Source organism: Procambarus clarkii, chromosome 82 (genome assembly GCF_040958095.1).
Source record: "Procambarus clarkii isolate CNS0578487 chromosome 82, FALCON_Pclarkii_2.0, whole genome shotgun sequence".
NCBI classification, from domain to species: Eukaryota; Metazoa; Arthropoda; class Malacostraca; order Decapoda; family Cambaridae; genus Procambarus; species Procambarus clarkii.
The window spans coordinates 7,017,094-7,032,985 of record NC_091231.1 but is presented as its reverse complement, the minus strand read 5'-3'; the positions used below and the strand labels follow the sequence as shown (position 1 = coordinate 7,032,985).

At 37.0% G+C, this 15,892-nt stretch overlaps 1 protein-coding gene across 15 annotated transcripts in view; it reads left to right on the top strand.

The window, feature by feature from the left end:
* Positions 1 to 327: 327 nt before the first annotated feature.
* The window catches only part of LOC123764339 (transcription elongation regulator 1), a 55,311-nt gene continuing 39,746 nt past the window's right edge, over positions 328 to 15,892 (top strand). For 5 of the 15 annotated variants that reach the window (XM_045751965.2, XM_045751971.2, XM_045751969.2 and 2 more), the window contains exons 1-6: positions 334 to 519; positions 9,235 to 9,523; positions 11,075 to 11,185; positions 11,318 to 11,479; positions 12,278 to 12,629; positions 15,261 to 15,284. In XM_045751965.2, coding sequence (XP_045607921.1) covers positions 392 to 519; positions 9,235 to 9,523; positions 11,075 to 11,185; positions 11,318 to 11,479; positions 12,278 to 12,629; positions 15,261 to 15,284 — 1,066 coding nt within the window. In that variant the 5' untranslated portion in view covers positions 334 to 391. Of the gene's footprint in view, positions 520 to 9,234; positions 9,524 to 11,074; positions 11,186 to 11,317; positions 11,480 to 12,277; positions 12,630 to 15,260; positions 15,285 to 15,892 lie in introns of all 15 variants that reach the window. The other 10 variants (XM_045751970.2, XM_045751976.2, XM_045751975.2 and 7 more) reach the window with 5 other exon arrangements.

Here is a 15,892-nt window from a genome sequence, read left to right as displayed (position 1 = left end):
CCCATACCCATCTTGTGGGCGGTAGTGGAAAGGGTTACAGAGGCACATAATGGGCTCAGGGACTGAACCCCACAATTCATTTAGCTAAGCAAGTTACAATCTTGATGAGCTAGTTACAAAATTCAATTTCGGAGCTGGTTTATTCTGTGCTGTACGTGAACACCGCTGTCCCTAGTCTATGTTCACATATATATGTTCCCTTTATACGTAAACTGACGTTATATTAATTATATTAACATTAAAAGTAAATGAATAGAATTAATGAAGATTAAGCGATGTATATGTATTTTTTTGTAAGGAGGTAGGTGAGGGGAAGGAGGGAGGTGGCAAGACTGGAGGCGGCCGGGCGGCAGCAGCTCCCACTGGACGCCATCACACACTACACAACAAAATGTCGGAAGACGTAGAAGGCCCAGAAAAGATCAATTCAGCTCCAGGAGAGACTGTAAATACAGATGGAGATAACGATGGGGGTTCAGGACCGCCCATGTCTATGCGAGGAGGAAGAGGAGGCTTCAGGTGAGACGTAACTTCGTAATGATTGTTTTAAAGTTACCGGGATCGGGATGTGTGTGTGTGTGTGTGGGGGGGGGGGATGGGATATCTTGTATGTTTTAATTTGTTTGTCTAGTGTTTAGAGCTTGATAGCCGTGCCATGGATGAGTAAAGCTTGCCAGTGGTTGGATTGTGAACGGTGGTATGGAGTAGTGTGATGAGCCCGTAGCCAGCATCCTTGAGCAAGGGGACGCCGCCAGTCCTCATACTCATATATGTCGATTTTAATACTTTATTCTGCTTGATTTTTTTTAATCAAGGAATTCTACGTTGGTGTATTTTCTGCTAGAAGTTTGCCTTTCAGGTGAAATGTGGTTGGTTCAGAAGTTATAGAGAGAATGAAGTCGAATCCTTTAATAGCTCAGTTTACTGTGATAGGTGTTTTAAGAAGGCATGCACGCATCTATATAATGGGTTATTTGGTGTTTGTGAGGCAGGTCCTAGTTAGTAGAACCACGGTTCCACTGTACATGCATATATATTCACATGTACATTGCACATGTGAACATGAATGATTCTTTCCAAGAGATGGGTTATAAACTGAATATTCGTACACCATATCAAATTTTCCCATAAATGTGTATTAATTTAATCTATTCCACACACCCAAAAATATTAACCTAAAATACATTTTATACAGAATACAGTAAATTACTCATTTTGTACTATACCTTACTTTTATTGAGGACTGGCTGGTGTACGGAATACAGTGGGGAGGAGAGGTATTAGTGTTTGGGAGTCCCCTTTTATTATAACATGAGGCAGGGATGACATTTCTGGGGTACACACACACCTAAGTTTTGCAGGCTTACCACTAAGCTGTGGCTTAGTGCTTAGTGTAGTGGCTTGCTGTGCATTTTCCCCTAAGAATCTGTCTATAGACAATTGTTTTTTTTTTTCCTTACGTTTCAACACTTAAGGAACATGCCCTACTGCTAATGAAATTTCCTTGGCTGTCTCTTCTTGCTGGTCCTTGCGAACGGCAAGGAGTTCTTCAGTGGTCAGTTCATTGCTGTGTTCCTCCTCCAACTCCACATCGACACCATCCAATTCCAAGCCTAATCTCAGTCCTAGAGAAACAATTTTCTCGACAAGAGGCACAGCAATTTCAGGTTCAAATTAGAATAACTTCAACATCCTCAAGAGTTTGTGTTCTTTGTTTCCAATTGCAAAGCTCATCTTGAGTTAGTCTTCCCTAACATTGAGTTTTCTGTTGTTGCTTATTTAATTCCAATGTCTCTGTCTTCTAAAAATCACTGACAAGGTACAAGTACCATATATGAGTTAGGCTTGACTTGTTTTATATAGGTGCTGGCATGCCTCGCTATGAGCGAGAGTTGATCTTGTACAGTTTAGTGTGATGCATGGTGCATATTCCATATTATACTTGCAGAGAGTCATTAGTGTAACAGGGTCAGTCCATGTCAGTTCACCCAGGTGGTTTTTGTCACCATTTCCGGTTCGTCAGGCAGGTGACTGGCATGGCTGTAAGGGAGGCAGCAGTCAAAAAAATTAGGTGACTGGCATGGCTGTAAGGGAGGCAGCAGTCAAAAAATTAGGTGACTGACATGGCTGTAAGGGAGGCAGCAGTCAAAAAATTAGGTGACTGGCATGGCTGTAAGGGAGGCAGCAGTCAAAAAATTCATTCCAGTGAAGTGGGGGGTGATTTGCTGATTTGCATGTCAAATAATGTTAAGGTAAAAAATAAGAAATTAATGAGAGAAATAGGTTTGCCTTACTTACTGGTATGTGTTCAGTGATCCAGAGTTATGGCTCTTCAAAGTTTGGATATACCAGCAGTATGCTGTACTTGAGATCAATGGTTTCAGCTAAGGTTAGGTCCATCCAAATGAATGGAGCTCCTAAACGAAGAAAATATCAGATAAATTATTATATACTAATATACATTACTGTACACATTTATACCAATAAATGCTTTGAGTTTGAAAATAATCCAGGTTGGTTTCAAATAACCTTTCCAAATGTTATACAGTATTTAAAGTAAACATTTTTATTTGAACCCTGATTTGAAAATAATCCAGGTTGGTTTCAAATAACCTTTCCAAATGGTATACAGTATTTAAAGTAAACATTTTTATTTGAACCCTGATTTAAAGTATGCATAGGTTTGATAGCTGCTCAATACCTTAAAAATAGCATTTGAATAAACTGTAATTGCCATAGGAGCCAAGATACATTGTCTTGAAATAAGGCATGACCATGAAAAATTGACTGCAAAATTCGAGGTCACATATCTTGGAACCATTTTAACTACAGATGTGAGAGAAAATGTACCCAAAATCTGGGTGAACTGACATGGAATGGCTAACAGGTACTGGTATGCTGTGTGATGTTATGAATATATGGAACATTTTTTGGAAGAGCTTTATTAGGTTTTAGTATTGATGCATGTGCATGATCTATTTGTTTGCACACGTCGTCTGTTTGATTGTCCCCATTTTGAATGCAGGTCAGTGTACTGGTATGTGCTCAGGTCTTCCTATTAAATATCTTTCAACCTTTTATACACTTAATTACTTTGATTGTGACAATGTACAATATTGTTAATAATTAAATGTAAACCTAATGTCTAGGATCCTTACCTAACCTAAGGTTTGTTAATATAGTTGACCATTATTTGTCCAGTATCAAAAACATTAGTCATTAAAATATATAAGTGTTAGATGTTTTGACCGAGGAGTGTCAACTTAAAATCAAATTAATGTTATGTTTTGTAGCATTTTTATGTTAGACAAGTTTGTCATTTATTCACTCATTCATATTGAGTTGGGCATTATCCGTGAGTCTGGCTGGTCCATCTAGCTGCAATGACAATATCGAGTTAATGGAAAAAATCATATTAACCCTAAGCCTGCTGCAGCTACACATTTGACTGCATTGGTTAAAGGCGTGTGGAGTGTTGTGTTGTGCTGTTTGGCTATAGGTCTAGGAAGTGAAAATAAACACTAGTGTGGGTGTCTGAAATGGATAACGTTTACAGAACCTAAAATGTACGAAACTTATCCATGAACCAATCCTACGTTCAGTTAAAAATGCATAGATAAAACTGTACCTCATCTGTCTTTGCTACTCTTTCCTGAACTTAGTCCTTTAGAATAATTTGTTGGTTTAACATTACAGTACTGAAGTTAGAGGCATAAATAATATTTAAATTGGTTATTAACTCTTATGCTGTGCAATACATACTTAGGAGTTAGGAGCAACTGTCCTAGAATGGCACACGTCACAAATAGGCGATTGAGGGTCCTGCGCATGATTTAAATGTCCTGCGGCTACACGAGGTTCCCATCAGCTTCCTCAGGGCTCTAGTAAAGAGGTGCCATTTAAAAAAAAAAATTGTGGGCAACATTCTTAAGTGAGAGCGCCTCAGTACTGAGTGAGCAACTAAGGCTGGCACACTCAGCATGAGAACAGCACTGCTGTTCATCTTGTGACCACAGCATCGCCTAAAAATGTCAAAATATATTTGTGTAACTGCTATTATTTAGCAATGCTAGTATTACAGAAGACCCCCTGACTGTGATAAAAATGACCAGGATTCTGATAATAGCAGGATTGTGGTGATAATTAGTGCTGTGCACTAATTGGTGGGAGGAATAATGCTGAGGGAGGGAGGTAGCATCGTCTGCTGACTTTGTGTGGCCACCTGTTATTGTCTGGACATATCATACCAGCTTAGTGGTTTGCTATGGCGAACACGAATGTAGATACTTATGTACAACGTGTGTAATAACAGCAAAAGGAGTATGTTGGGAGGAGCCATTTTGGTGAGGGTGGTGGTACCATCTGGTAGCTGCTGTCACTTGTAACGTGTGTAATAACAGCAAAAGGAGTATGTTGGGAGGAGCCATTTTGGCGAGGGTGGTGGTGCCATCTGGTAGCTGCTATCACTTGTCATGCATTTTTTTGTGGCCTCTATGTTGTTTGAACACCATACCAGCTTAGTTATAAAATTATGGTGAATAAAACATGTAGATACTTGTATATAATGTGTGTATATAGTGTAAACACAGCACAAACAGTATAGTGGGAGATGGAATGTTGGTGAGTGAGGGTGGGAGCGTCAGCTGACCGTGTGGCAACATAAGTTACTGTCTTGACTCACCATACCAACTTAGTTGTACAGTTGGTTCACACATTTTATTATATAAATATAGCACACTGCACACCATTGAATATTATTACTGCAAAAAAAAAGAGAGAAAAAATCGGAGATATTGAAATAATTAGGTAATAATATCTTTACAAAATATCTTTACAGTATTTATAGACAAAATTTTGGAGTCCTTGCCTCTGATTAGTTTGTGCTCCTAAGCACATGTGTCGGTAACAGAATGGTTCAATTGGAATTGCTGCTCATTTTCTCAACACCTCTTTTATATACTGTTAGATTACACGGGATAGCTACCATTAATACCAGTTTAAACAATGTTTTCCAGTTTCCTTTGTTCAATTGCCCAATTGCCATGATTCAAGCTTTAAGAATAATGATTATAATTTGCAATTGTTAATAGTTCCTGACTCGGATTCTGCAAGAAAAGCACCTAAATTTAGTAAAAGTTCTTGTTGCTGTTGGTATAAATCTTAAGTAGGATACCTAAAATTTTAAAATTCCTGAAGTTAGAATCTTAGGTACTGGTATTTAATACATTGATAAAAAGGACTACTATAGTGTAAAAAAAAAACCTAATTAAACTTTCTGTATATTGTGTGAAGCATAACACATCTGATATCGGTGTGTAATGTGATGTACTAAGGTCTACTCAAAATCTTCATTCCAAAAACTGTTGGACATAAAATTGGCCTCTAAATGTGAGGATTGACTCTGGCCTCAAGTTGACTACTCGTGTGGATGTAGCTCCCAAAATGATACATATAGCCTTGTTTTGTAGGGATTCACAAGTTGTCTTTGTACAATGAGATGTAATGCATTGTAGTCAGTTACTGAGCATTATAAAGGCTTATGTAAAACATTATAGCGAGTGTCTCATTAATCTCGCCAACAAGGACTCGCAGGGACTTGGATCTCTCCCAGAATCTCTTCCTGAGAGAAGAGAGGTATCCTGGGTCATTTATGGGAACTGCAAGGTATAGGTAAGTATAACAGTTGTCAATTGCACATCCACCGATATTTTAGATAGGTGGCAGTTCATCCCATCACATGGAATGCGAACTTGTCTTCTTCAGAGATAAGAAGTCCACATTCCACAGCCCTTGCAGCGGAGTATCAAAATGCATCAAGGGTTTAGTGGCTGCATATGGACAATCATTTGTAGCCAGAGAAACATGTGACTTATTATTGGTCGGAAGAGTTTTAATAAGCTTGTATGCGTTTATTAACAGGGAGGCGAGCCACTGAAATCTTCTCATTATAGGCCTATTCAACAACCATGCATTCTAGCACATAATAGATATACTCTATGATGTTAATGATGCTGGTTTATATTTGTTTACAAAGTTAAGGTATAGGAATGGTAATGCTCTGCAAGCATAATTATAAATTTGTCTCATCCTATATAAAATGAATAGGGTGTCACCTGGTACAGCATTTGTGAATTTGCTAGCTATTCAGTAAAGTACTATTGATAATGCCATCTGGAGCATCATCAATATCAGTGCAGACAGTAAGTCACAATAATGTGGCTGAAAATTAAGACACCCAACCTACGAATCTGAAAACAAAAGTGACGACATTTTGGTTTGTCCTGGACCATTATCATGATTTGGTAGTGGTCCAGGGACAGACCGAAACAGTCAGTTCTTTTTTTTTTTTCAGATTTATTGGTTGGGTGTCAACATTAGTTTTCAAAACATGATTTAGAAAACATGGTTTAGATCTCAATAATATCATAATCTGGCAAGTCAGTAGCTGAGTATGGCAGGGTTAATGGTAATTTGTCCTGATAAGAGGTTTGGACCCATAGGCATTGTTTGGAAGTGGATTGAAGGAGAGGAAGTTACTGTTAAGGATAGTGTCTGTACCACCACCCGTGGTACTGACACTAGTGGTGGCACTGGTTGTGCCACCACCAGTTTTTTTGCAGAATGTAGCTAGAAACATTTGTTTCATATAATAAATATGTTGCTGTATTAATAAATATATAAACATAGTTACAGTTCACAACTTGCCATTATTACAGGTACTTTAGTTTATTTTTTAGGCAGTACTGTAACATCAACTTTACCCATTTTCAGTCTTGAAATTTATCCCATTTATTTTCAAAACATTTTGTAGGGTTAAATAATAATAATTAAATGCCATTTTATAGTAATGAACAGTCAACATAGCATTTATGTTCTTAGTAATGTAGGGAATGTGTGTTTGCCAGGTCTGCACAATTTCTCTCAAGTCACACTTCATTGTTGAGTTGTGATCAATGATGACACATTCCTGAGTGGGATGAGTCTGAAGTCATGTTCAGTACCGGTACGGTACAGTATGACGCATGGATGGTGTACAAAGATGGCTGATGAGTACTATAGATTTTCTGTGAGGCATACTTTTAAGTACATGTACTGTAGAAAAGTTACATGTGCTCATTAGCTTTGATTTGGCTACACCTGGTATAGAGCCTGATTCTGAGTAGGGAGGTTCATATATGGATTGTTTATACATATTTTTTAAGAGTTCTATTAATTTGATAGTTTATTAAAGTTTATTCATATACCGGTAGTGGTAGGTAGAGATGAGCACTTTTCCATGACTTGTTTTGGATTAACACTTTCGTTACCCCGGCGGGCTACTCGCTGCGCACCTTAAGGTAGGCCGAGCAGTGTGCACTACCTACAACCTACAAATGTTCATACTCTCTTCAGCTTTCTGACCTCAATTTTTGTGCTATTCTATACAATAGAATACTGTAAAGGGATATTTGCATATAAGCACATACAAGCCTCTCTTTCCAATACTTTAGCACGCTGCAAGGTAGCCGTAGCATTGCCCGAGAGCTCACCACTCTGTTTATTCTCTTTTCAGCTTTCTGATCTCAATTTTCTTGCTACATCATTCAATTTGGTATCAAATTGTTCACAATAGAATGCTGTAAAGGGAAATTTGCATATAAGAATACTGTATGTGTCACTTTTCTATACTTTCGACGAAAACTCGCTAACTTTTCCCTCATACGTGTTTTTCAATGCTTTCGTCGTGGATTGGCTCTGTTCTTGATCAGTATCCATTTGGAAGTCATTTTGTAGTGATTATAAAGCCGATAACAACAAATACTTGAGATAAAATAACCAGAATGGGAGAAACTTTTTAGACTCGAGGGGAGGCAGCAGCTGTCACGAGCGAGGTCACGAGAACAGTGAGCCTCCAGCGTGGGTGGGTGCCCACACGGAGGGGTCAGGATGCCATGTGGGGGTATACAGAGAATGGGCAGAAGTTGGAGCGCATTTTAAAACAAGTCCCATAGTATTCAGACAATAAATGAAATTTCTAAATTTTTTTAAATTAATAATGCCTATTTGCATCATCGGGCATACTCCATATTTTGGTTCCATGACGGAATATGCGGCATCGGGCAGCGAAAGTGTTAAATTAAGAAATCTTGTTTGCAGGTTGTCGAATGAATTACTGTGGTCTGTAATGTGAGAGCAGAATTTGCCTGCTGGCCACTGTTAGGTATCACATAAGTGAACTACTCCTACCTGACTGGTATGTGTACTCCAAAGAAGTACTGTACTGGGTATTGTTTTAGTGTGGAATGCAAATTTCTAGCATTTTTCTAAAGTGTACCCTGGAATTAACTTGGAAATTTATAAACATTGTGCTGTCACCATTCAGAAATTGGTATAATTTATGTACAATACATTTTCCCCCCCAGATTGGCAAATTATAATCCTCAACGACATTCAGTTGCACAGAAAATTGACAATTGTATGTCAGTGGCATCCATTGCATAGTTCTGCTATTTGATCATATTTTTTGTACAGTATTCTGTATCACACGAATGGTAAAGATGGTATACTCTAAATATGCTTGTGATTACTATATTATTTATATTATATTATTTTTTAGGCAGTAACATCAACTTTAACCATTTTCTGTCTTGAAATTTGGTACTTGTATGCCACCACAGTGAGAAAGGTGGTGGCATACAAGTACCAGTGATTGGTGGGTGTCACCAGCAGATGACAGCATGTATCAGGATGTTTATTTCCAATTTCAAAGGTCTTGAGATGAACATCTGCCCTCACTGTACAGAGGGAAGTTTTTATGATTGGATAAGTTATATATAGCATCTAAAGGGTTGAATTTCTAAAGCAAATATTTTTTTTTTTACAATAAAAGAATAGTTTTTTTTTACATAATCAACATTATTTTAGTACACGATGTACACATTTTTATATTAACCCCATATTTTCAGTGTTCTTCAAACTATTCCACCATCCCCTTTATTTTCCCATGAGCATCCAGTAAAATACAGAGATGGCTTGGGATTACACCTGATGGCCCTCTACTGAGGGTGCTAAACATTTAAAAACTTACGTGTGCATGTGACCATCAAAACACATGGTTTGAATAGTTTTTTCATCGGACCATGTTGAATGTTTTGCTTTTCATAAACATATTTAAAAAGTAAGGAAAATTGATAATAGGTTTGCAAGGAAAATATTTTGTCAGTAAAATTTTATGTTTGTAATTTCTCTTTTCAGAGGGAGAGGAAGAGGCTTCGGACCAATGGGGCCTATGGGACCAATGGGGCCAATGGGACCGATGGGGCCAAGAGGACCAGGTGGACCTGGCCCTGGTGGCCCTCGCTTTAGGGGTAGGGGAGGGCCAGGGTTTAGACCACCACCACCAGGATTTAGGGGGCCTCCACCATTTGGACCACGTGGACCAAGGTTTGGCCCACGCGGTCCACCACCACCATTTGATCCTAACTGGGGACCAATGCCTCCACCACCACCAGGCATGGGTGGCCCCATGGGCCCTCCAGGCATGGTAAATTACTTTTTATTGTGCAATTACTGTAATTATTAATATTTTTATTTTATTAGAATACAGAAATATGGTAGTATTGTACATTGAATTATGAACTGTACACATGATTCAAGTCTGATTAAGAAAATCAACAATATTGTATGTCTCACGTGTGTGTGTGAAGACTTCTGAAATGAACGTAAAAATAGTATTGACTGTGTGTTTATAAAGAAACATCAAGATTAGTATAGTCTTTAATAGATGATTTAATAGGTGCTCTTCTAACAATGGTGTAGAAAGAAAGATACTGTTTGAAATTAGGATAAATAGAAAAGTTCAAACTGTTGATTAATTTAAATACATTGTATGTAACAGGGTGCTTGTTGAAGCAAATTTGATTGATTGAAGGGAGTGGGCTAGTATAGAAAAATTATTAGGAAGAATAAGAAGAGGAAGAGGCAGGTTTAAGGCTGAATCAAGTTATAATGCTGTATTAATGTAGAACTATGAATCACTAGTATAGCAAGAAAGTGAAAAAATCATGAATTAACAACTAATAAGTGGACAATCTAGGTTGCAATCTCAGTGTTTGAGAACAGATGGAGTAAGGAAAAATTAAAAAAAAATCACATGACATGATTATTTACATAAGCTGTCAACCACAATACCATGGATAATAACATTTCAACTGAGCCATGAGTCAGTTGGTAGAACTTCTCACGTGCTGGAGGTCAGGTGTTCGAGGCTCCTAGTGCCCAGGTGAATGAAATGTAATCACACATGATTAAGATGGTTTATGTTGAATGATGACAATTAACTGATATAGCAAGTGCTTTGAAGTAATATTCAAATTGATGGTAGAGGGAGGGAGGGAGTCTTGAGCATTTACAATACACATAATGTAGCAGGGAACTAAACACAGTGGCAGCAGTTTAATACTGGGAATGTGTGTTTTGTCTGCAGATGACTACTCTGGAGTGGAATGACTGTGTGTGTGTGTGTGTGTGTTGGGGGGGGTATAGTTTCAGATGCTATGTAGTTTGTAATAGATAAGGGAATGGATTTATATAATTGTTAGTTTTAATATCTAATTTTTTTTTTTTTTTTTTTGCTATACTGCACCTGTTGTTGCTCTAGGTTGGTACCTTTCCATCCAGTAAAAGTTAGGACTGGTAATTATGTTCATGCAGCATACAATACCAGAAAATGACCCGAGATATGCTTCTCAATGCATATGATGGAGAATACGTTTAGGTAGAATCAGCTTAGGAAGTGACTAAAATTTTTTAAATTATAAATAATGGAAAGTGTTGAAAATCTATTCATACAAGGCAGTGGAGCACAGCGGGTGTTGTTCTGTGAAAGTGTGCAGGAGTCAATTCAATACAGTGTGTTTTGAAAAATTCAAAACACATACCAATGTGACGTGTAGCATCATTGGAAAGCAAGCGTTAGTATTTTGATTTATGCATGTTTCATCACCACAATGCATGTTAATTATATACAGTATTTATAGATATTGTAATTATTTTGTGTACTTTAAAAGCTAAATACTTTTTCTTTTTGTTGTAGCCTCCAATGGGCCCTATGGGTCCAATGGGGCCCATGGGACCACCAGGTCCATGGGGGCCAATGGGACCACCAGGGCCAGGTGGACCACCAAACCAACAGCCTAACCAAAATGTGAGTTTAGTTCCTCAATTTATGACAAGTTAAGTTTTTTTTTTTGTTTCAACGTTATCTTTCATTAAACAATTCTGCGGTTATCAATACTGTTATCTGCTATAATCAATGCTTTTGTTTTTACTCGTACTGTATCAGCAACAAAACTCGCTAGGGGGCATGGACCTAAGCGGTGAGATTTGGGTGGAAACCAAAACCGGTGAGGGAAAATCGTATTACTACAATGCACGCACCAGAGAAACTACGTGGACCAAGCCAGAGGGCGACGGTGTAAAAATACTAACACAGCAAGAGGTATGCTATATGTATTATATTATTATGCTCTCTCCTTGGTATTTTATATATGTGGTTTTGTGTAATGAATAAAATCATTTTCTGTTATATTGTTAGTATTCTTTGTTATGTACAGTAAAATATTTTTTATTAACTGGCAATAATTTGATTACTATTTTTATCTTCAGATAATTTTTCAGATTGTCTTAATATTCCTACTCGTGTATTTCAGTCCATAAGCTGAATATGGTACATTTCAAAATAAAATTTATTTAAATGTTTATACAGCACTGTAAAAGTTTTGTGATATGCACCTACTAATTAAGATAAATTAAACATTTTTAACCAGCAAATAATTATTTGCTGGTTAAAAATGTTTAATTTATCTTAATTTTTCTTAAATTCAAAATACAGTGTAAACTAGCCACATAACAATCTTTATAATATGCCCAGTGGCTTTATTGCACCCAGAAAATTTTTGTTAAATTAGTAAAAATAGCTGAAAGTACAAGCTAATGTACTGTTTTTCATGAGATTTATTAATGCCTTTGTTTATTGTAACTATTGTTGTTGATTTAGTATATTTATTTTTGGTGGTTATGTATAGTATACTGTATTTAATTTTCATAATTTTTAGGGCTTATATTTTAACCCTTGAAAGTTGGGTCATACAGTATGTTGATTCCTGGGTCAGTGTGGCTATCATCACTTGCCAATTTTAGTTACTACCAGCTTTTATGCAAATGATTTGTGTTTCCAAACACAAATTTAACTTTCTAGTGATTTATATTTTTTGTCTGCTTTGATTTACTTGAACAGGTGGAAGCTATGGCTCAGGCAGCAGGTGTGACGCCTCCTAGTCAGGGTGGTAACAGTGGCCCTCCACATGGTGGCGGTGGCGGAGGTAACAACAGTAACAACAATAGCGGCGGCAACCAGGGCCCAGGTGGTGGTGGTAGTAACGGGCCACCAAACCAGGAAAATGGTGAAAAAGACGATGACGATGAGGGACCTGGCGGTGGGTGGCAGGGACCACAGGGCCAGTGGGGGCCTCCAGGTGTTGGCATGGGTCCACCTCCAGGAGGGCCTCCATTTGGTATGCCTCCTGGAGGGCCATTTCCTGGGGGACCAGGGGGACCACCTCCGTACGGTGTACCTCCAGGACCACCAGGTGTGTAATTGAACTGTCGTTTATGGTTATATTTAATCCTTACAACTAGTATTTAAGAAAGTTACCAGGTACATTTAAATATTGGAAACCAATATACCAGAGAAATTTAGAAAATACTTTTGTTTTGAGTGGTAAATGAGTGAATAAGTTTGAACCAGAGGCCTTGGAAGCAACACCCATTCATAGCTTCAAGGGGGTAGTACTGTATATCATAGTACAGTAGATTGAGGAGGTATGAATGTATATCGAGTACAATAACTGTGAGGCAGGCCTATAGAGCTGGATCTCGCTTACCATAGCCACAGTTATGGTAACACAGTTGCACTAATTGTCGCTATATACAACTTACATAAGATCAACTATTAGAGTATGTAGGCAGCACTGGCATGGAGTCCACACCTTAAAACTGCCAGTTTTCTCGCACTCCAATTTAATTTTGTTACTTTTTAGCTTCTTATGTAATACTATCACCCATTCTCCGCTTAATCGTATCTCACATAGCACCAACACGAGATAACATAGTTTTCAGATATTCCTCTTGCTGCTCTTATATTACATATGTAAGCATATTTTTCTCACCAAGCACAAAGTTAATTCAATTTGTATACAATTTCAGCACCTAGCTTGTTTCATGTTTATGTATGTATATCCTTATTTAAAGTGATTAAGTGTGATAAGTGATTAGTGATTTTTATTAATAAGTCTTTCAAATTTTAGCTACAATCACTGTCATTTATTGTTGGATAAAATTACAGCTTCATGCAATTCTTGGGGTCTATTTCTACTTTATCATGCATATCAGCCCATTATATATATTCTGTAATAAGATATCATACCAATCTCAGTTTCTAGGTAACGGCAGAAGAACCTCTTTTTCGCTTTCTCTCATCATTACATTGTACTTGGTTAAGAAGAATCGCTCATTGCCTTCATTCTTTCAAACTTCTAGTTTCACAAACAAAAACCTTGGCTATCTTAAAAGAAGTTATTAATCTCTGCTTAACACTAGGACATTTTTGAAGGAATTTCACCTACTTTAACAAGCATATTATAGCCTATACAGTATTACATTTACCTATGCTATTTTTTTGTTTAAATTAATTTGAAAATATTTGATAATGTTTGCTGATATGTTCTAGTGGTTCAGGTTAGGTTACCTGAAGGTTTACCAGCCATGGGTGTTTTTTTTTTTATACTATAGTGCATTTTATTTTTGGTGATTACTGTAGTACCATCATTCTATAGCCTAAAGATGTTCCTGAGAGCCAAAAAGAAAACAGGCTCAATTGAACACCTTTTATATGAAGATCAAATTTTTCTTGTAATTTTGGTAGAGAGCATAACCTGGGTGTTTAATTTTACATTTCTATTCAAATGTTTCTCTCTAAACATCAATATTTTAACATGTCACTATGTTTGAAGAGGTGTTGGCATTATTGGGGTTCCTTTTTGTTTAGTAATGTCAGTGGTAGAGGGTTCTTTGCTGCAGGTGGACAAGGACTGGTCACCTTATCCTAACTAATTTGTATTAAATTGCATTGTCCCTCTTTGTTATAACTTGATTCATTATTCATGTGACCTCACTTCAGTCTGGTATGTGAAGTGGGAAAATGTGGTCACTGTTCAGTACCATACCTTGTTGCTTTGTATCTCTTCAGTTTGGTGAAGCAGACACTCTTGTTATTGTTTTTAACGGTTGGGAAACAAGTTTGAGTGTTGACTTGTCAGATAAATATTCGGTGTATTCAGTATGCGCTTGGTTCATTAGAATTGCTAATTTACTAAAGGGTGTACACAATGTAGGAATTTAATTGATTTGATGTAAAATTAATATTGTTGCTTTAGGAATATTCATAAATTGACTTGTAAAGGGATATTTGTTTTTACATGAAAGTATTTATTTATTTTCATGCCTTTTTAAGAAGCACTATATTTATTTTAGCAATATTATGGATTTATAGAAAGCTGTCATAATTTGTTAGCATTGTTAAATATTGTTTATTGAATGCTAAGGATAATAAGTTGATTAGAAAAAATTACTAAAAGATTTAGGGTAAAGAGAAAACATGAAGATAGATTATCTTCCTTAACCATGTCAGTTTGCAGTACAATATATCTAATATAGACTAATAATATCATGGCTAAAACATTTAACCCAACCCACATAAAATGAAATAGGTAACATTTCAGTTTGTCCTGGAAGTTGTGGCCCCCTTGATGACCAAACCAAACTCGGAAGATCAAGAAGCGATGATGTTTTGGTCCATCCTGAACCATCATCAAGTTGTCTTTTCACTCGACTTGATAATAATCCAGGACAGACCGAAATGTCGTCGCTGCTTCATCTTCTGAGTTGTAGTTTGGTCATCATTTGGTCAGCCACGTTATTGTGACTCCGTCTGCTTGTGGCTACTTAATAACACTAGGATGAACTGAAATGGTGTTACTTTCATTTTGTGTGTAGATTGGGGGAGTATTTCCAATATTATGATAACCTCCCTCTATTTTGGTAAAATTCTGGGTTGTAATATTTATAATGCAATAATGAGAATTTGGTTTATTATCACAAAATTCTTAACGTGTTTAGCTGCACTCTGTAAGTCTGATGTTTTTTGTTTCTCTCTCATTTAGGATTTGGCCCAGGGTTTGGCTCGGGTGAGATAATGATTATAGTTTTATGGGTGTAGCATTGTAAGGGTGTGTTTGCAAGCAGAAGTCTTTTCAAGGTTGCATGCCACGCAGGGGATTATGGTCATTGCTTATTAATTAACGTGTGCCATAATATCTTAATTTGTCCGAAGGTCAGTGATAAATATGGCGATAGTGTTGGGCCCTTGATTAGGATTTCTGTTTGCAAAGCGTCATAATTTTTGGTGGTTGGAAAGTTAACCTATTGGCGACTTAAATTTAACAGTTCAGCATTTTTGAGAAGTATGAGAAATATCTGCTTAAATGAGAAATATTTATATTGAGGCTCCATAATTTGACCAACATATATACCATAAACCAAAAGGTTATCTAGTAACTTAGAGATTACTGCACTTTCTGTATGCTGGGGTGGTTAGTAGAGAAGGGCGTTTGTATTAACTTTGTTAAAACTGTGTAGCATTTTGGCTGGCTTTTTAGTTGTAGCTTGGATTTAGAGTAATTATTGAATTAACAGTTTACTTGTTATACTAAATGGGGCAATGAGATCAAAATCTGAAATTATAGTTGTTGGTCTTTTATTGAAAGTTCGTCTTCACATTTCTGTTTCTAGAGTC